Source organism: Microplitis demolitor, chromosome 7 (assembly GCF_026212275.2).
Source record: "Microplitis demolitor isolate Queensland-Clemson2020A chromosome 7, iyMicDemo2.1a, whole genome shotgun sequence".
Classification (NCBI taxonomy): Eukaryota; Metazoa; Arthropoda; class Insecta; order Hymenoptera; family Braconidae; genus Microplitis; species Microplitis demolitor.
Window position 1 is genome coordinate 4,387,157 of NC_068551.1, and position 22,096 is coordinate 4,409,252.

Sequence of the window (22,096 nt, forward strand, 5' to 3'; positions counted from 1 at the left end):
ATTATTCAAAGTACTCTACATATGAAAAAAATTCTATACATTAAGATTAAAATATTTTCTATGTACGATTGATTACGTTAAATTAACTTTAGTTTACTAATTTTTTATATAATTTCATACTGCAATAATTTAGCAATAAACTTTTTTACATTTTTGAAATTTTCATTTGTCGAAGAGAAAAATGTGAACGAGTTTTCATTTGGGGTACAAGTGTAACAAAGTTAGTACTGTACGTCCACTTGAGCGCAAAAAAAAAAAAAGTGACAACTTTTCTTAAAACTGAGGCAAATTTTTTTATTCATCAGACAAGTGATTAAAAATGAGCAAACAAAATTTTGGTGACACAAAATATAATCAATCTCATTTAATTGTACACATAAAAATTTTTATTTTATGAAATAAAATATAATTGGTTCAAAGAATTTTTTTTTACATTGACTTCATTACATATGCAATCGATTGGTTATTCTTCTGTATTGGATGGCGACAAACTCGATCACCATTGTTAGTTTCATAGATGGATAATACTTTTTAGGCCGCTTTTGTTTAATACTTTTGAATAATATGATAAGCATTTCAGCGGCAAAACAAATAATTGCGCAAGTACATCCAATGATTAGAATCACAAAAATGAATTTTAAATCATCAATGACGATTGGTCGATAGTGAAATAACGATCTTGCTGCAAGTACTTTCATTTTAAAAGTATTCTGAGCTACGGCTTCTTCGCTCCACTTTTGTAACAACCCAGCTTCCGTTAACCTCAATAGTATATTGTCAACTCGTGACGCCAAAGGAAAATTTTTACGATATTGTAAAAAGCCATATCTGCTAAGAATTGGTTGCTTTGAATAAGATAAATTGAATAGAGTTATAGCGTTTAAATTTTTTTTCAAATCATCAATACAGACAACTGACTCGTTATTTTTTATGACATCTTCACAGACAAAAATATCACTGATTACTTTCTTCTTTTCTCTTAACGGACCGTCAATATACGATTCCGAAAATTCATCAGCGTAAATTACTGTATATGGTGAGTCTTCGAGTTCTTCGAGAGTCTCAATACTTTTTTGATTCTCTATTTTAGTTAAAAATCCTGCTAAACGTCCTTGAAAGGTCGCTTGTATTATCAGAAAATATAAAAATATCACCGAAAAAAATATTCGCTTTGATAATCTTTCCATTTGAGTTTTAAGGGCCACATTGACTAGAAGACGAAGAATTTCAAAAGATGCAAATGATAATTTCTTTCCTTCCCATAAAAATATAACAACAAATGTGATTGATAAGATAATAATCATAGATACAACAGTTGTAACTCCATAAAAATTATATATTTTTTCAATTGGTGATAAAACTCCACGATTATGTGTGACAATGTGTACTGAATCATACGATGTAAATACCGATAAAGAACTTTGAATTTTATAAACCGCATCGACATGGTATTCGTAAAAAAATAGATCACCGTAGAAAATGTATAACTCGCCTATGACTTGATCTAGTCTCTCACTGTATACAAATGACACGTTCAAAGTAGTAATAATCGCATTTATTAAATTAGCATCATATTTCTTAACAAAGTTTGCATAATTTTCCTGAGTTATCAATAAATCTTTGTTTTCTTTTAAATATGATTTTTTTTCTTCTATTGTAAGTATTCGAGCAATTAAAGTATAACCATCCAATTTTCTCGTTCGGTCGAAACTTAACCCACTACATAAATTATCTGTTTGAATTAAATAATTTTTTTATTATAATTTCAATTATTCGAATCAAAAACTAATAACCTAGTTTCTGATCTTTGAAGAACATGAATTTACAGCGTCAGGTAAATGGAAGTACTTAAAATTCCTAATGTTCGTCAAAAAAAAATTACTGCAAAATCTACTTTTGTACTGCGAAAAAAAAAAAAAAAATGACAAGTTATCCTTAATTTTCTTCTCTTATTTGTCATGATGCCCAAAATTATCTGTCCATTACATTTTTGAATTTGTGGTAACAAATTTGATCTTAGAAATTTTGATTGAAGCAAAGCTTTAGAATTAAAACAAAATCGAATTGTTAAGGAATAATTAGAGTCAACGTAATCAGTTAATTAATACTCAAACTTGTATTTAACACACAACCCTGATTAAATAACTTAATTCTGTTATATACTGTCGAATTCTGCAAAACAGAATTTAACTGAATTAAAAATTTGAATTTAAATTAAACAGAATAAAACCAATTTAAAAATTTTAAATTCGTTTTAATTCAGTTTAATTCGGATTTAGAACCAGAAATTGGAGAATTATTTTCGAATTAATCAGAATTAAACCGAATAGAATTATTTAAATTCGTTTTAATTTGGACAAATTCTGGTTTTCCCGCCGAATTAGAGAGAATTCATTTTTAAGTTAGCTACCGAGTTAACAGAATTTATCTGAATTAAATAGAATTAAAAATTTAATTCTGTTTAATTCGATCGAATTCAGTTTTTTAATCAGGAAACTTAAAAAAAAATCAAGACCAGAGACTGAGGTTAAATAAATAATTAAGTTTCAAAATTCCGAAATTAATTTTACCTTTGCGATAAGGTCTATTGTAAAGAGTCCACTGATTATTATAAATTTCAACTTGATTCCAATCGTCGGGAGCATAATTCAAGTATCGATTATAAGTATATATCATCAATTTGTTTAGTGAATTATAACAAAAGAATATTGTATTTATTGCTTGTAGTGTATCCATTGTAAGTAAAATATTCTTGGCATCTACGCAACCATTTTCCATCGTGTATAAAATAACAGATAGTTCAGCTGATATATCTGCATAGTCGACCATATTTTTATAAAATGCCGAATACGTAGTATTGAAATGTCCATATGAGTCTACGATAGAGATGTATGTATCAATTTTATTGTGAAATATATAAGGAGTATCAATTTCAATGGTTAGATTATATTGTAAACTAAACAATATTGTAACTATTGGGCGTAAATTATTCACGGATTCAATGAAAATCCCAGCTTGATCACTAACAATTATATTTTCAGTGTGTGGATAACATTCCTTCAGTATTTGAACCTTTAAAATGTTTTTGATAAAAATTATGAACGTTAAAGATATTTTCCTAAATGACTCACCACAATGTCATTGAAGACCTGATATTTATCAAAATTTTGAGTTTTTATTTTCCAACAGGTTGAAACCACACAAATGGACAAGAAAATTAACGAAACAATCTTCATTTCACTTTCTAGTGTCAATTCGACTACAAAACATGAAAAGTATTCAATGTTCTACACTAAGTGAATGAAGTCAGTTTATGACAATACATAATACCAATTTTCTATCATAAAGGGGATATTTTTCCCTGTCATCAAATGAAACATTTGATGATGCGTTTTACAAAAGTCATAAAGTCAATACATTGTAAGCAAGAAAACGAAACATGCTTACATGCATACTTATTTAATGACAGTGATAACATCTACTAGGTCGTACATCTATTTAATATGACCTTTCATCGGTAAACAAATTAAATATGCTGATTGTTGAATAAATATTACTGTAACTATTTTTCTTATTGTAAATTTAACCCGCCCCGGGTCAAAAATAAAACTTGATTTAGACTTGGTGATCTTAAATCGTGACTAAGTAAGACCAGTTAAGTCGCAATCAAGGCGAACTCACACAAATTCGCCTTGGTTTTGACTTAACTGGTCTTACTTAGTCACGATTTAAGACGACTAAGTCTAAATCAAATTTTATTTTTGACCAGGGGTGATAAGTATGTAATTATTGATTCTTTTCATTACTGTAAAACATTAGTTTTTTATAGAATATATCTTTGGATAATTACTTTCAATGTTAGCTGATGTATTCCAACATTAATAGGATGCCTTACATCTCACGTTTTGATGTCAGAGTGCAGTAGCATGGGGAAACCACAGAAAAAACCCACAACAATACCATTGGTAGGGTCAAGTTCCAGTGATCGATGGAATTCACATTTTGCCGATCACTGCCCTGATAGCCAAGCTGGCAACAACTTGTTGCCAAGTTCGCCGCAAAAATTGGCATTTCCATAAGTTGACGACAACCTGTTACCAACTTTCAGAGAAAATTGAAGGCAACTTTACATCAACTAATAGAATGCAAACTTTTGCCACAAACTTTCTCAGTAAGTTAGCGACCAGTTGCTGTCAATTTATGGAAATGCTATTTTCAGCAGCAAATTTGGTAACAAGTTGGCATCTAATCACGTAGCAATCATTATCGATGCTATGTAAATAGGGAATCGTACAGCAGTAACTGGAACATAGCCCAATAGGGACGATAGCCAAAAAGGAAAAAAAAAAAACATGGGAATAGCCCAAGCCACATGAGAACCGACCGGCTGCCTCTGGTGCTAAGATAAATATTTAAAAATATATTCAGGAAAAATTGTGATGTACATTTTACTTCTGAGTACTTTAAATTAAATTTATAATTTCATTATTACCAAACAGTAATTAGAAATCATGACTTGGAAACTTTTTAATAATATAATTAAAAAATTAATTCATTGCAAATATAAAACTTGCAACAATATTTTGTCCAACTGAACTCAGCATTGAGTTTTCCCTTTCTATTTTTTTTAATTTAAAAATACTAAATGTACTAATCAGCTTAATATTTGCTGATTAACTGACGTATGATTATCAAATGTTATAAAAAATATTTAAAAAATCAAAAGAAAATAAACACTTGAGTGTTTAAACAAACCTTGGTGGAGAAATAATATGCAGAAGGGTGTCCTAATACACTTGGAGATTTGAATTAAATTGCTCCAAGTGTATTGCAGCTAAACAACGTCACTTAACTGCTATTTCCCACCAGACGATGCCAGATGATTTTGCTCAGGAACTGGACAGGTATCAGCATCAGCCATCATCAACACTTTGCACGAGCACTAAACACTCACCACTAACTACACCACAGACACTTTGCACAATTTAAATTTTACAAACACTGGACATTTTAATTAAACAATTATTATGAGCGATTAATTTTATGGATAATTCTGCGCATTAACTGCAATATTGTGTTTCTTTTTAAACGTAAAGAAGGATCTAGACTACTACTGCCGTTGTCGATGATACTGACTGCCGCTATTGGACCGTCAGTTAATACACATGCAATTTATTCTCCCATCCCCACTCCAGCAAAAATTCGAACGTTAAACACAGCAACGCGCAGTAGCGCCACCTTGGCGCGAAATTTAAAAATTGAAGTTTAATAATTTTATTGAAATCTATTTATATCAATATTTATATTGATCAGGCTAAAAAGTTTACTCGATATTTTATTGTTCATTAATAATGTATTAATTATTCTTATTAGTTGTGCGGTAAATTATATTCGAAAAATTAATTTGTTAAATTAAATGAACTAATTAGAAATGGAATAGAAATTAAAAATCGTAAAGCAAAACAAAATGGCGGCAGAATATGATAGAAATATTTAAAATATTAAAAAAAAAAAAAAAAAAATACGGAAAAGTCCTGCTGCTACTACGCTGCACTTGTACGGTCTACTGCTGCTCGCAACACATTTCAGAATACACTCAATATCTTGTTCTTCTTAAATTAAAAATTTCACACAACTTCATCACTAATTCATAGAACTAACACTTATTCATCAACTTTGATTTTTTAGTTTAATTATTATCACAATTAAATATTTTAATTAAATATACAACATTTATATGATCGTGAAGTTAACAGACATTCAAAAATTTTTAAATATTTTATTCCAAAAAATAAATTGCAAAAAAAAAACAACTAAAAATATGCACGTATAGGAAATTTAAAAAACTATAGTAAATTTTTTAAAATTTGTTATTTAAAAAAAAAATTCAAAAATCATTAGACGTCTGCTAATTTCAGTATCACACATTTATTCATGAGTGTGAATGCAGCAGACATCAGACAAATTTAAAATTATTAATAAAAAGAGAAAATAATTAATAAAAAAAATTTTTTTAAAATATTGAAATTAATAATTGCATTTTCTACAAATTTTATTTTTTAAATTATTTACTTTTTTTATTTATAAATTAGAAATTGTCTGATATCTGCTACATTCTAACTCATAATTATTTAATTCCAACATTTGAAATTTTCTAACCAAAAAACTGCACGAACACCTCTAATTTTTTTCACTTACTAAAATATATAACACTGCACTAAAAATTTTATACTCAACATAAGATTATTTAAATAATGAACACAATTATTTAATTAACTATAAACTTTCTACAGTGTAATTAATTTTAATTAAAGAGCACTGACTTTTTAACGTCTTATTACTGAGGTACCGCGCAAAACTGATTGGCTTAAATATTTGAATCTTTTACTTCTGCGCATTATACAAAATGGCAGACTCATTTCTAACGCGGCAAAATTCAAAATTCAATTTTAATAAAAATAAACTTATAATCATATTTTTGAATTAAATTCATTCATTTGAATTTCCAAATAAATTATTATATAAAAATAAAAAAATTTCATATATTTTTTAAATAAAAGCGTCTTGTTTTAAGCTTCATTAATTTATTTATTGAATAATTAATAATAATTATCAAATTTGTATCTATTATAGATGATAAATCACATAATAATAATTATATATCAATAATAAAAATATAACCGTACAATAATCGTTATATTTAAAAAGAAAATCTCAAATAATCTAGTAGAAATTTAAAAAAAAAATTATTTGTTTCATTTTCTTTTACAATACTTTTAAATCTTTATAAATAAAACAATAAAAACTAATTATAAAATTAATAATTAATAAACATGATAATCAATTCAACAATTGTCAATCAATAATTATTTACATGTTTAAATCTTTTTTCCTTCACGAAATTAAAGTCAAAATATATAATAGTACATTACTATAATGTTATATTAATATTTAAAACTTCAGATTCAAAGCATTCGATGTTAAAATATCAATTTATCATGAATAATAATTAAAAATTATAAAAATGATTGATTCTGCAAATAAAAATATCATCTGCTAAGTAGATGATTATTTATTTTAATTTGTAATAATTATTTAAAATAAGTACCACAAAATTTTCAATTATTAATTATAATTTAGTAATCAATGGCTTCTAATATATGATCATATCATATTCGTTTACTCCTAATGACACCTAATGATTTATAATCACATATTTTTGTGATTAATTAAATACAGCAATAAAAAAAATTTTCAAAGCTTTAACAATTATAACATCGACGTTATCAGTAGAAATTTTCCTGACATCAAATTTAAAAATGATTTTTTTATATTGATAATGTATTCTGATCCTTCAAATTCAAATGACTTATGATTATCAGCGATAAGGAATCCAATAAATTCAGCAGTGTTACAATTCTACTCATGAGAAGTAGCTACAATTCTACTCACAAAGAATTGCTTTTTTATCGGTAGGCTAAAATACATGGGTAGAGTTGTAGCTGAGTAAAGTTGTCACTGAGTCTAGTTGACGCTGAGTATAGTTAAGCCTAAGTAAAAAAAACTGTAAGATGAGTTGATGCTGAGTAAAGTTGTGTGATTAGAGTTGTAACTACTTGCCTTAAGTAGAGATTTTGTAAGTAAAATTATAACATTGCCATAAATTCGTACATGTTAGCGAAACATTTTCATTAAGCAACATTTCGTGACTAATTGTCTTCATCAGTCTCTAAAAAACCGTCACACAAATCAAACATCAATATTTTGCTTACAAATTTTCTATATTATATGTAATATATCGTGTCACTAATTCCAAAAGGACATATTTTTAAACGCTCTTTTGGCTTTAGTCCCTAAGTTTAAAACCAAAAGAGTGTACAATTCTGATGATAAAAAAGTCTGAGCATATTCACCGAAAGAACTTAGGAATTTTAAATATTTTAAAACTATGAGTAAGATAAGAGACCTAGTACCCGATCAGAGAACTAGTACTCGGTCACTGCATGAATTTGTATATCTATATTCAGTAAAATTCAGTAAATATATATATACAAATATATGAGTGATCGTGTACTAGTTCTCTGATCGGGTACTAGGCCTCTTATCTTAGATCTCCATAAAATTTGAAAATAAAAACTTATTTTGCCTTTCGTATAATTAAAAAAAAAAAAAAATTGAATTATGAAATTTTCTACTGATGACGGTGATATATAAAAATGTATTATCAAATATAATTATTTATTAATTAATAAATAATAACAAATAAAACATATGAATGCAATTGTATATATCATCACATTTAAAATTGTTATATAAATTCTTATATTAATATTTATTGTTATAAGATCCGATGTTGTTTCATATACTCAACATTATTAAATATATATATATAATATATATATATATATATAATATATATATATATATATATATATATATATATATATATATATTAAAGAGGCTAATTATAGTTATTTAATTATAATAATAATGGAAGATACTACCAAATCCGGAACTTGTTTCTATTCAACATTTAAAAAAGATAAAAGTATATTTTTAACGATACTGATGCCAAAGAATATAATTGTTAGTTTATATAAAATTTAAATCATGTTTTTGCTGCGGCAAAAATAAAAGCAAAGTTGGATTCATAAATTAAAAGTTATTTAAATGTAATTTTAATTACAGTCGTTATAGTGACAGTAAAAGTCGCTAATTTATCAAAGAAATATAAAAATATAAATGACTTAATTGTCATCAGCATCGTCGTCGTCATCAGAAATATATTTTTTCGTAATTCTTTTACGTCTACTACCCGATCTACTTTCACCCTTACGTCCTTTTAATTTAATCTTCATCCTTACACTCGAATCGCCGTCCGATCCATCATCACGCTCGTCTGGAGATGAATTATTTTCTGCATTATTATTAAAAAATATCAATTTACATTGCCATAGTAACGATAATTAACGATAATTTTATCATAATAAAATATAATATTATAAATTTTTAAATACTAACCGTCATCAGACATTGAACCTTCGGCTTCGAGTCTTTGTCGTGCGTTTGTAAATACCGATTCCAGAACAATTGAATCCTCGTGAATTGGTGAGGCTTCTTCGTTGTAAATTTGGGCATTTTTACACAACTGCATGAAATCTTTTTCCAATTCATCTACACTCGAATACTGAAAATTATACAATTATAAATATATATTTTTTATTTATTTAATATTCGAGCATTAAATAGACCGTTGATTCCGATGGTTCAAAAAAGAACAGTCTTTAGTAAATTTTATACCCTATCAAAAAAAATCCATGTAAGATTACATGGGAGCCCATAGGAATTAATATAAGAAAGTATAGATTTATATAAGAGTCCATAGAAATTAATATGGGAGTGTATGAATTTATATAAGAACCCATTTAGGATTTAGGAAACCATGGGTTTCTGGAATTTTATATGGGAAATCCACATAAGAAACTGGCTATATAAATTTCCATGTAGAAAACCCACATAGGAAACTGTGGGTACCTGGATTTTTATATAGGAACTTGAATGTATGGATTTTTTATGGGGAATTTATGTAGGAATCTAGGTTTCTATATTAATAATTTCTATAGAATCTGAAGTATCTGGATTTCTATGTCTATTGATACGAGTATATCAATCTATGCTGGATTCCTATAGGAAGCCATATGAGAATCCACCCAAAAACGCCATGTGGGAGTCTAGGCTGAATCCCATATGGATTTTTTTGAGAGTGTCTAACTCCATTTCCGAAAATCCTCCGCCTGGATTTCTACGTCTATCGTCTATTGATACAAGTATATAAATCTATGCAGGATTCCTATAGGAAACCATATGAGAATCCACCCAAAAACGCCATATCAGAACACAAGAATCTACACTGGATTCCCATAAAGATTTTTTTGATAGATTATAAATTAATAAAACTACTTACTTTGCTCTCATCAATATTCTTCAATAACTTATTGATAGTCAATGGTTTTTTTATGACGTCATAGTAATCTGGTAACTCTCGCCGAGATGGTAGTGTCATAAATGGTTCACTCAACAATCTCCCGTCAGTACTATCAGTATAGTTAACAACAACCATCAACAATTTTTTCATGGCCCTGCGTAGCTTCGTATCAACAGAAGGACCAGAGCCACTGCCACTGCTGCCACCCCCGCGGCGTTTTTTCGGTGTTGGTTCGTCATCTTCCTCGCCTCTCTTGCGTCGCTTGCGCGTTTTCTTTCTCTTCTTATCATCTTCGTCTTCGTCGTCATACTCGACACCGTCATCGTCAATAGCTTTGAGCCACTCCTTACCAATTAAGTTATCAGTATAATCAATTTCCTTACGCTGCCTAGATCCACGTCCTAAGTACCGATCATCGTCTTCTTCATAAGTCAAGCGCTCGACTTCCTCGTCGTTTTTAATCAACCAATCAGGCAACTCATTTTCCTCTAACAATCGCGGCTTACGATTCGGACCCAGCTTCGCTTCTTCACGTCGTCGCTCGAGATCTAATTTCGCAAAGATCTCAATCTCACCTTCTGATCTAGCGATCATCGGATTAACTGTTTCATCATCTGCTACTTCATTTTCTTCCTCATCATCCGCGTCGTCTTGATGTAAAATACTCTGTAAAAATTGCTGTCTCTCACTTCCTGTTGATTTCTGGTCAAACATTCCAGCCTGGATGACTTTCTCATCCATGTTCAACTTATATCGTGCCGCAGCCAGTATTCTTTCTTCAACAGAATTGACAGTTATCAACCTTAGCACCCGCACTTCATTCTTCTGCCCAATACGATGGGCACGATCCTGTGCCTGCAGATCTTGATGTGGATTCCAGTCGGAATCAAATATAATAACAGTATCAGCGGCTTGCAAATTAAGACCCAGACCACCTGCACGAGTTGACAGCAAGAATAAGAAATACTGTGACCCAGGATCGTTGAACTTCTTCAGTAAATCACCACGATCTTCGGCTTTGGTTGTACCGTCCAGCCGCAAATACTTGAACCCGCGCCAGCTTAAGTAATCCTCCATTATCGTCATCAGCTGCGTCATTTGACAGAACAGTAACACGCGATGATTGGTCGCCTTTAGCTTAGGCAGTATGCGATCCAACAATTCAAATTTACCTGACGCGCGATATAAATCTGGTCCTGATACTGTGTGAGAATCCTGGACCCCAATGTGCTCGCAATATTTTTCTTCAATGGTTCGGAACAAAAATGGATGGTTACATAATTTACGAAGCTGCACTATGGTATTCATCAGCGCTTTCGCGCCACCTTTTCCTTGCTTTCCTTTCTCGGAACCGTCAGTCAGCAGCACACCCTTACTCTGCATGTGTTTGTACAAAACTTTTTGCAACCCAGACATATCACATTTTATAATATACTCAACCTTGTCAGGTAACTGAGACTCGACTTCTTTTTTCAAACGTCGCAGCAAAAATGGTCTCAGTACTTTGTGCAGACGACGAATGATAAGAATTGTTTCTTCTTCATTCAGCTCAACCTTTTCTCCAGTTGTGGCAAAGGGCGCATTGAACCACTGCTCAAATGTACTGACGGATTTAAAGATCGAGGGTAATAAGAAGTTCAAAAGCGCCCACAACTCGGGCAATTTATTTTGCAGCGGAGTTCCAGTTAATAGCAAACGGTGCGGCGCAATGTAACGTGTGTTCAACACCTGGGTTAACTTGCAGTGATGATTCTTCATTCTGTGACCCTCATCGATGATCATGTACTTCCACTGTAATTTAGCCAAGACACTTTTGTCTTTGATGACATACTCATAGGTGGTCAGCAGAACATTGAACTTGGTAGCACGCATCTGCGACTGTATCGCCCGTCGCCCAGCGGGCGAACCCTTGTAGGATACGACAACGACACTCGGCGCCCACTTTTCAAATTCCAGCACCCAGTTAGACAAAGTTGACAACGGAACAATGATTAAGAACGGGCCATTAACCTTCTTTTTCTCCATAAGATGAGTTACGAGCGCGATCGTTTGGATCGTCTTGCCGAGACCCATTTCGTCAGCTAGAATTCCATTGAGGTTGTTGTTGAACAATGACACCAACCACTCGAGACCCTTTATCTGATACTCCTTGAGCATACCATTGACCATAATCGAGGCTTGCTCGGTAACTGTTTCATGTACAGTGTGCGCGATACTGTAATAAGTCTGCTCTTCAGTTTTATACTCGTCATCCTCAACCTTAGCTTTGTTTATTTTCTTATTAGTTTCACTGTCACCCGCAGCGCTGTTACTTCCAGCAGTAGAATTACTAGCATTAGCTTTTTGTTCCGAGACATTTTCTTCTTCATCTTCCTCATTTTCCTCATCGCTGTCAGTCTCGACAACTTCCCAACCAGGATGTGACTCCATGAAAGCATTCAACTGACTCATCAGCGGCGCATCCTCACCCGTCAGTGTCCGTCCAGTGCTCACTTCATAGACATGAACCCGCGTGTCCTCAGCCGGAGTTCCGTCTTCATTGACCGGTATCCCGTCTTGCATTTTCTTCTTCTTCTTCTTACGTTTCTGCTCTTCGACTTGCTTCCGTTTCTGCTCCATCTTGTGCTGCTTGACCATCTCAGTAAGATTCCCGATGTACTCATCAGTTTGAGACAGCAAAAATGCCAAACGTTTGTCTTTCTTTTGATCAATAAGTTTACGATAACCTTCTTCGTCTTCAGCCATCAGACGACGCATACGTTCTTTTTCAATTCTCTCTTGTTCCTTCTTCTGTTCGCGCTCAGCATTTGCGTGGTAGTTCAGTACAGCTTTGTTAAGACGTGACAACTTAGCAACGTTGTTACGATGAAATTCTTTGAAGTCTTTACTGTGCTGTAAGACGGAAGTTAAAAATTCTTGATGCTTCAGACGGCGTTTGCGCTCTGCTTCAAGTTTCTGTTGTTTTTCCAAGTTCTCTGTAGCACGAGCTTCACGTAATCCTTGATGTTTTGTCCGCTTGTAGGCCTTGAAATTCACCGCAGTCTCAAGAGTTGTGTCTTTGCGAGTCGATGCTAATATTTCAGAACACAGTTGACGTCGGAGATGGAGCACTCGTAGCATACGCAGTTCAATTTGCGCTTTTATACGCAAATCCTCCGGCATATTTGTGGGTAAATTGCTCAGCTGTTCTATACGCAGGGCAATGCGTGCAGCTACACGGTTTTCACGTTCCTGGAGAATGAGTAGAGGATCTATACCGACGGGCTTAGCAATACTTGTTACGCGATTGATTTTATTCCCGGGTTGCTGTTGCTGTTGTTGCTGCTGTTGCTGTTGCTGTTGTTGCTGCTGTTGCTGCTGTTGTTGCTGCTGTTGTTGCTGTTGTTGTTGAGATGGTTGAGAACCGGGCCGTGGAGGTCCAATGGGGCCCGGTCCAACACCACCTGGGGCGCCGGAATGAAGTTGAGGGCCAGCTGGTGTACCGGGACCCTGTGATGGGTCCATGGGTCGCTGAGGCATCCCTGGTGGTGGTGCTCCACCTTGGACAGCGAGAGCTAGTTGCTGAGACAGTGGTTGATTGCGGGCTAGCAGACGGTAAGCCATTATTTGAACACGAAGCTGTTGAAGTTGTTGAGAGCTGAAGCTCTGCTTATCACCCATGCCGGGAACACCTTGCCCACGTGCACGAAGACCGAGTAATTGTGAGTAACGAGGATCCTCTTGGAGACCTTTTTCTTCCATGGAATCGATGGCTTTTTGAAGAGCATTGAGATTCTCTTGTCCGGGTCCGGAAGGGCCGGGGGGACCACTAGGAGCTGGAGTCATTTGATTACCTGGTCCCCCGGGTCCCATTGGTCCCATCGGTTGATTTGGAGCTCCTGATGGCATTGGACCCATACCTGGAGGTCCTGATGGTCCGCCGGGACCTACTGGGTTTCCGGAATTGTTAACGCCTATTGCTGAAGGCCCTCCCGGTCCCATTTGACTCGAAGGTCCGCCGGGAGGCATCTGATTAGAACCTGATACGGGCATCATCGGTCCACCAGGTCCCATTTGATTCCCTGGGCCGGAATTGGGACCCATGGGACCAGCTGGACCAGGTCCAGGAGCACCAGGTCCACTCATATTGATAAGAACACCTGGACCACCAGGTCTCATGTTCATTTGATTTCCTGGACCACCCACATTCATCTGAGAATGTCCATTGGCACCATGTCCGTGATTAGGCATCTGTCCGCCTGGACCCATTGAAGGCGCGCCGGACATCGGGCCCGGTGGACCACCAGCCATGGATGGATTCATGTGCCCTGGACCTGGCATTGATCCGGGTCCCGGACCCATATGACCTGGTCCTGCATTCATAAGTCCCGATGGTGGAGGCCCTTGCATATGTCCTGGTCCACTTGGCATTTGGTTTCCCGGGCCTCCAGGTCCCATTTGTGGTCCCGGGCCCCCTTGCATATGTGGCGGTGCTGGAGGTCCACCTGGTTGTCCCATATGACCTGGACCCATTTGTCCTCCAGGTCCCATTTGATTCGGACCTTGAAAAATATTTACAATTTAACAATCACTTCATTAATCACCTCATTAATTAAACATTAACTCTTACCTCCAGGCCCCATTTGATTTAATCCCCCCTGACCCATTTGATTCGGCCCATTAGGACCACCAGGTCCCATTTGATTCGGCCCTCCTGGACCCATCGGATTCGGACCACCAGGTCCCATCTGATTTAGTCCACCCGGTCCCATAGGCCGAGGACCTCCAGGAAACATTGGGCCTGGTCCACTAATTGATCCACCTTCTGAGTCCATTTGATTGAGACCCCCAGGACCCATTTGATTTGGTCCCGGACCCATCAGAGGTCCACGTGGCCCTCCCATTTGATTTGGTCCCATATGCCCAGCGTTTGGTGGCCCTCCCATCTGTCCTTGCATCATCGGTCCTCCAGGGCCTTGTGATCCAGGTGGACCTTCCAGTGGGCCCTAAAAATTATTTAATAATAAAATATCTTTCATATTATCATAAAAAAAAACTAATTTCAGTTTATCACTGATAAAAAAAATTCTATAATTAAAAAAAAAATGTCAAGTCATGTTTAGTTTATCAATTTAATAATTATCATTTAAACTCTAATTGGGTTTTACTGATAGTATGGTAAATAAAATATACTTGACCTAGTGTAGTTGAATAAAAATTTTTTCACACGCAACTTTTACCCTCCCCACTACTAGACTTACGCGATATTCTTACGAAGATTGCGATACTGACCACATCTTGAAAGAATTAATTAATTCTCAGTCTTCGCCCACGAGTTGTTGGTTAAACATCGACTCAAATCGTGATATTTATAAGAAAATATATAATTAAAAAATAGTAATTGAATTTTTAAGTTATTATTTCAATGGCTGAACAGGATGAAGATTTTTACTATGACTTTGCTATGAAACTAACCCTTGAAGCAGGACATGTAATTTTTTTAATTTTTTTTTTTTTGTGAATTTATTTATAAATATAATGATAAGAATAGACAATAAGAAAGTAAATAACAAATTAATTACGCAAGACAACGTATAATATATGATTATTTTCAAGGTATTAAAAGGCGCGACATTTGCTAGAAAAACGGTGACAGAAAAACTAGGCGACTGGGATCTTGTCACTGAGTATGATCGTAAAATTGAAGATATCATTGTAGGAAAATTGAGGCAACAATTTCCTGATCATAAGTAATTTATTTTATAGATTATTAAGGTAGAGGTACCACTTGTCCCATTTTTAGACATTCGATATTTGTTTTAATTAATGAAAAAATATAAAATAAAGTTTTCATTGTAAGTGTGATAAAAGTATCTTTTTACCCATTTCAAAAATTATTATGCCATCGCGTCTTTTACAAATTATTCGTATGTCAACTAAAAATTGTAGGTCCTCTAACTACCCCTTAAGCAGTAAAATTACAAGTTCTTTTCATTTTCATTGTGCGAAAAACGTTCCAATCTTCAAGTACATCCTAAAGTGACCAAAAATGGTACTTCTACCCTATATTATTATCAATTAATTTTATCAGTTTTAAATTCAAATATTTGCAACAGCTACCCAGATAGTCAAGTCGACAGCAAGTTGGTGACAACTTTCTGTAGCAACTTGTCATTTTTCTGAGAAAATTGATGGCAAAAGTTGTCATTCATTAGTTGACGGAAAGTTGCCGTCAATTTCCTCAAAAAGTTAGCGGCAGTAAGTTGTCGCCAAGTATCTGGGAAATTTGGCAACTAATTGTAGTCAATAGTTACAATTACAAAAGCTGAAAGTTGTCGACAAGTTGGTTGCAACTAATATACAACAACTTTCTGATCAGAGACTCTGGCTATCAGAGTAGATGAATTATTATTTACGTTATTTTTTTTAAAGATTTATTGGCGAAGAATCTACAGGTAAAAATTTACCAGAGTTAACAGACGATCCTACATGGATAATTGATCCGATAGACGGTACAACGAATTTTATTCATAATTTTCCACAAATTTGTGTCGTCATTGGGCTGTCAATTAATAAAGAAATGAGAATTGGTATCGTTTATAATCCAGTTCTTGAACAATTATTTGCTGCAAGAAAAGGAAGAGGTTCCTTTCTCAATGGACGTCCATTAAAAACGTCAACTGTTGATGGTTTGTATAAATTTGTATAAAAAATAAATTTAATTCTTAATAATTTATTTTTTTTTTAATCAGTGGTAATAATTAAAATAATATTTTAGACATTTCAAAATCACTTATTGCCATTGAACCAGAATTTATGAAAGTCGATGATTTAAAAGAAAAAATGATTGAGAGAATAAAATTACTTGGAACTAAAACTCACGGGTAATAAAATAATGAAAATAAATTTTGTTGATGAACGAGGATCAAATAACTAGACAATTATATTTTAGAATAAGGACAATTGGTAGTGCAGCGATAACTCTGTGTCATATAGCGCTAGGAGCTATCGAAGGTTATCAGATAGAAGGACCAGGTATTTCGACTTGGGATATTGCAGCAGCTTCTTTAATCATCACCGAAGCTGGAGGTGTTGTTATTGATCGTGTGACCGGTAATTGCTTTTATCTCACTTAACTAAATTAATATATAGTTGTAAAAACCAATAAAATATTTAATAAAAAAAGAGAGGTAAAATAATCATCATCTTCAGTTGCGTAACAGCAAACCCATCAGACAATGACATTAATTTGTTGTTATCGTTTTATGTTTTATCTGTTTCAGGAAATGATGTTAATATAATGAACCCACGTGCTATTGGCGCTTGTAACATTAAAATAGCCCAAGATTTGAAAAAAATTATCAACGATGCTGATCTTCAAGTTGAACTCCAACAAAATTAGTTATCCTGATGATTTACTTCAATTAAAAAATAAAAATACTGTTTTGATAACTAGACTATTAATTATTTTGGGAGACTTATAACTGGAAATTAAATTTATGGAATCAAAAGTAATGTCACGTACCCAAAAAAAATCCATGTGGAATTGCATGGGAATCTATAAAAATCCATAAAGGAAAATATGGAATTATGTAAGAATCCATAGGAATTAATATGAGTGTATGAATTTATATAAGAATTCATGGGTATCTGGATTCTCATTAGGAATTCCACACAGGAAATTGTGGGTACCTGAATTCTCATGCACATAAGAAGCTGTGGGGACATAAATTCCCATATAGGAAATTAACATAAGAGAATACATGAATTTCTTTTTAGGAAAGTCATACAGGAATCTGGGCTTCTATATAAGTAATTTTTCTTTTTTTTTTTTTTTTTTCCTTTTGGCTATCGTCCCAATTGGCCCCCACGTGCCAGTTACTATTGTATATATAAATAATTTCTATGAAATCCGGAGTATCTGGATTTCTGTCTGTCTTCTATTGATGCACGTCAATGAATAAACGAACAGATTAAGATAATATTGGCAGGATATTTTTTTTTTTATCAATTAGTTTGTACCAATAACGTGACTCTTTTGTTAATTTTCTTGATTCCAAATCCATACAAGATTCCCATATGGATTTTGACACGGTGCAGACTCTCATGGGAAATCATCGTAAAAATCTACGTAGGAATCTAGTACAAATATACTAGATTGCCTTATGGACTTGGCATGGTGTGGATTTCCATAGGAACCCATGTGAGAATTTATATCGAGATCTAGGCTGGATTCCTATAGGAAATCATCCAAAAACGACATGTGGGAACTCATATAGGGATCTAAGCTTAAGTTAATTAATAAACGTGAATTTGGCTGACAATTGGCAATTTTTTAAGTTTTTGAATAAATAAATAAAATGTAAGAATGAAAATTGAAAAATATGTAAATTATAAATAAATTACCTGAGGGCCTAGATTAGGTGGCATTTGATGTAGATGCGGTGGATAATTTTGCTGTTGAGGTGGGGGTTGCGGTGGTTGAGACATCGGAGGTCCTCCAGGTCCCGGACCTGGACCAGGTAGTGGAGGCCCACCAGGATATCCCTGGGTCGGACTATGCGGGTGATGCTGCGGAGGTCCCATCGGACTTCCTTGAGGATTCGACGGCGACGAGGATTGTTGTGGTGGACCCATTGGACTCGGAGCTTGTGGCGGTGGCATCGGTGAGGACTGAGGCGACGGACTCGCCATATTATTACGATCAGACTCCAGTTTATTCAACAATCAACTCCTGTATGTCATTAATCATTAATTTATCATCAGACTAGTGTTCATTTAATTATGAATATTTATTTATAGTTTATTCTTCACTGGATTTTTTCATCAAAGAAAATTTTCAATACCATGACGACATTGTTGTGATATTTATTAGATAGTTTGTTAAGTAAAAATATAAATCCACTTACTATTTTGATTGTTACACTAGTGATACTAATAATGATGTCAAGTTATTTCACCCATACAATAATCAATTTTGACATTTTTCTTTTTGTTTTAACTAACAACGCTTGTCACTTGTCATGAACTACAAAACAATTTTAATTTGGCTTCAGAGCTTCGGTTTTTCAACTTCACTGAGGGAGCGTTGACTCCCAAATCTTATATTGCCGGGAAATTTTTTAAATTTCCTGTAATATTTTCCAATAATATTTTTTTAAATAAAAATTTTTTATCTCATCATAAACAATGACATTACAAGTAGCAGGCATTAGACAAATTTAAAATTATTAGTAATTAGAATAAATAATTAATAAAATAATATTTTTTAAAAATCCGCATTCAAAAAATTTTTAAAGTAATAACGTCCATCCATAACATTTTTTATAAATATTTTTTTTAAATTATTTACTCTACTTATTTATAACTTTAGATTTGTCTGATATCTGTTACACTCACACTCATTTTTTTTATGATACTGAAGTTAGCTGACGTTTAATAATTTTTCAACTTTTTTAAAAACGATAAATTATAAAAAACAAATAAATATTTTTAAAAACTGCATCTGTAACTTTTTTTAATTTTCCACATGCTCATGTTTTTAGTTTTTTTTTTATTTTTATTTTGTTGAGAAAAAAAAACAAAAATTGAACAGTTAGAATTAGCTAACTGTTACTGAAAGTAGCAGAGATTAAAAAATATATTTCTTTTAAATAATTAAAGAAACAAAATTAAAAACAAAAAGAAGAAAAAATCTTTACGTGCGTATTCTAAAAATTGTATTCTATTTTATTTATAAATAAACTGTTTATAAAAATTACGAAATTGTCTGATGTCTACATGAGTAAATATAGCAGATATGAGACAAATTTTAAATTACAAATAAATGAATGAAAAATATATTTAATTCACTTATTTTCAAATTTAAAAAATTTCAAATTTACTGCTTTAATTCTTTGAAATGTTGATAATTATTTAATTATACTATTGATTTTATTTTCCAGGTGATATAGTCAATTTTTTCTGACCAATGACTCAGTCGGTATCCAAGAAGTCTAATCTACAAGGATCATGGCATCTCTAGTTAAAATAAAAAGCTTAATTGCTCCATTAACAACAAAACACAACCGAGTAATTTATAATGTCATCAGAACCAGTAAGAATTTAACTTATAATTATTATTTATTTATTGTACAAAACTTTTTTTACATTGAATAAAGAATTAATAATACTTATGACTGGGTTGACAGGTTAACTACGTCATTACATAAGTTTTGTTATTATTATTAGTTGAATAATTTATTTACTGTATTTATTGTTAATGAGTGTATTTATTTATTTATTAATCAGAGGTGATGACAAATTACGACTATATGCCTGGCCCACGACCAACCAATGAGGAAGAGCACAAAAAAGCTGCTGAAAAATATGGTTTGCACCCAGCAGAATATAAATTATACCCAGATGATGGTATGCATCCAGTAGGTGATTATCCACAATTACCTTATCAACCAGTCAGTGCTCGTGACCCCTACTATCCTTGGGATCAACCTGATGAGAAAAGAAATTACAATGAAACGGTAAATTTATCTATTTATTCAACATCAGAAAGTTGGTGTACATAAGTTGCAACCAACTTGACGACAAGTTGCCGGCAACTTTTAGCTTTTGTAACTGTTGGCTACAAGTTGTCACATGCACCTAAAGATCGTAACGTTTTTTTCGCAATGAAAAGAAAAAATGGAAAGTAAAAAATTTACTGGATGACAATTTTTGAAATGTTTCGCATATAGATGCTAGTATGTCAGCCGAAAATTGCAAACCTTCCCCAATTACCCCTGAAGCTGCTAGTTACGATCTTCAGGTACATGTCACCAACTTTCCCTTCAACCTGTCGACAATTTTCTGAGAAAATTGAAGGCAACTTTCTGTCAACTAATGAAATGTCATCTTTTGCCATCAATTTTCTCAGAAAGTTGCCATCAACTTATGAAAATGCCAACTTTTGCTACCAGGGTACTTACGTTAAATAATTTTATCATCATGATAAGGCTTGTTTAAAATTTTCCTTATTCTCTTAATAATGTAGATTATTTAATAATTTAATAAATAATTAATAATAATTTACTAATTATAGATCCATGCTGAAATAAATTTATTAAATGAAGACAGAACAGATTACGGTGAGAAACCATACATCGGATATTGGACCGCACCATTGGTATTTTGGGGAGTTTTTGCAGCTTACTGTCTTTTAAATTACATTGCTGATATGTACCCTTTATTCAGACCAGTTGTATGTATTTACTACTTACTACTGATTATTCTCTTATTAAATTACAGTCAACCTGAATAATTTTAATTGTCAGAATAATTCAAATTCCTTTTTAAAAATATTCAATGATCTTGAACTGTTACAATAGTATTGATATTTTATTAATTAATTTAAAAAAAAATTAAAGCATTAATTGAAACAAAGGCAACGCAGTTACAGTTTAGCGAGATATAGATTTAAAAAAAAATTACTCACAGTTGTTATCAATTAGAAGTTAAATGAAATTTGGTTGGTAAATTTTAGCCTACAAAATTTGGAAATTAGAATTCAAAAATTGACATGAAGATTTTACTGAAATTTATTAATAAATTTCGTTCAACTCATAATAATATCAACTGTAAATAATTTTTTGTTTTTAATTTATGTCTCGGCGAACTTGGAACTGCGTTTTCCTTTTTTCAGTTAATTAACTATTTTTTTAATTAATTGTCAAAATTTTAATACGGTCATTACAACAGAGTTACTGAATATTTTTAAAAAGTGGGGGGAGGGGTTATCTGAGAATGGTTTTAATTATAAATTGACTTACTTAATTAATTTAATATTGTACTACTAATAATTAATACATTTAATTAATGTTTCAGTTGGAAAAACAAATGCCTCAGCCAGGGGTTGTTCATTACACATTCGAACCAGCAAAACATAAATAATTTATATAAATAATAATTTGTAGAGAAAAATAAACATAAATTCATTTAAAAAAATAATTAAAAAATTCAGTCAGTAATAATTTTTATTGATCAATTATTTTATGTAATAATATATAGTATAAAAAATAATAAAAAGGAAATAAATCCATTTTTTTATTACTTGTAAATTTTAATTTAAATTATTTATAAAATAAATTCATGATACTG

At 32.5% G+C, this 22,096-nt stretch overlaps 3 protein-coding genes across 3 annotated transcripts; 2 read left to right on the forward strand and 1 right to left on the reverse strand.

Moving 5' to 3' along the window:
• Nucleotides 1-8,466: 8,466 nt before the first annotated feature.
• LOC103580467 (ATP-dependent helicase brm) lies at nucleotides 8,467-18,986 on the reverse strand. The gene is made up of 6 exons (XM_053740473.1): nucleotides 18,874-18,986; nucleotides 18,371-18,698; nucleotides 14,595-14,970; nucleotides 9,965-14,526; nucleotides 9,022-9,187; nucleotides 8,467-8,917 (listed from the first exon to the last, which is right to left on the reverse strand). Exons 2-6 carry the CDS (start codon nucleotides 18,656-18,658, stop codon nucleotides 8,748-8,750), a joined length of 5,562 nt encoding a protein of 1,853 aa, XP_053596448.1. The 5' UTR covers nucleotides 18,659-18,698; nucleotides 18,874-18,986; the 3' UTR covers nucleotides 8,467-8,747.
• LOC103580466 (inositol monophosphatase 1) lies at nucleotides 15,231-17,760 on the forward strand. The gene is made up of 6 exons (XM_014440242.1): nucleotides 15,231-15,455; nucleotides 15,581-15,714; nucleotides 16,397-16,653; nucleotides 16,743-16,848; nucleotides 16,917-17,077; nucleotides 17,248-17,760. The coding sequence occupies exons 1-6, from the start codon at nucleotides 15,390-15,392 to the stop codon at nucleotides 17,364-17,366; spliced, it is 843 nt and encodes a 280-aa protein (XP_014295728.1). The 5' UTR covers nucleotides 15,231-15,389; the 3' UTR covers nucleotides 17,367-17,760.
• Nucleotides 18,987-19,924: 938 nt separating the features above from the next.
• LOC103580468 (NADH dehydrogenase [ubiquinone] 1 beta subcomplex subunit 8, mitochondrial) lies at nucleotides 19,925-22,055 on the forward strand. The gene is made up of 4 exons (XM_008562211.3): nucleotides 19,925-20,060; nucleotides 20,255-20,484; nucleotides 21,042-21,200; nucleotides 21,824-22,055. The coding sequence occupies exons 1-4, from the start codon at nucleotides 19,976-19,978 to the stop codon at nucleotides 21,887-21,889; spliced, it is 540 nt and encodes a 179-aa protein (XP_008560433.1). The 5' UTR covers nucleotides 19,925-19,975; the 3' UTR covers nucleotides 21,890-22,055.
• Nucleotides 22,056-22,096: the final 41 nt, after the last annotated feature.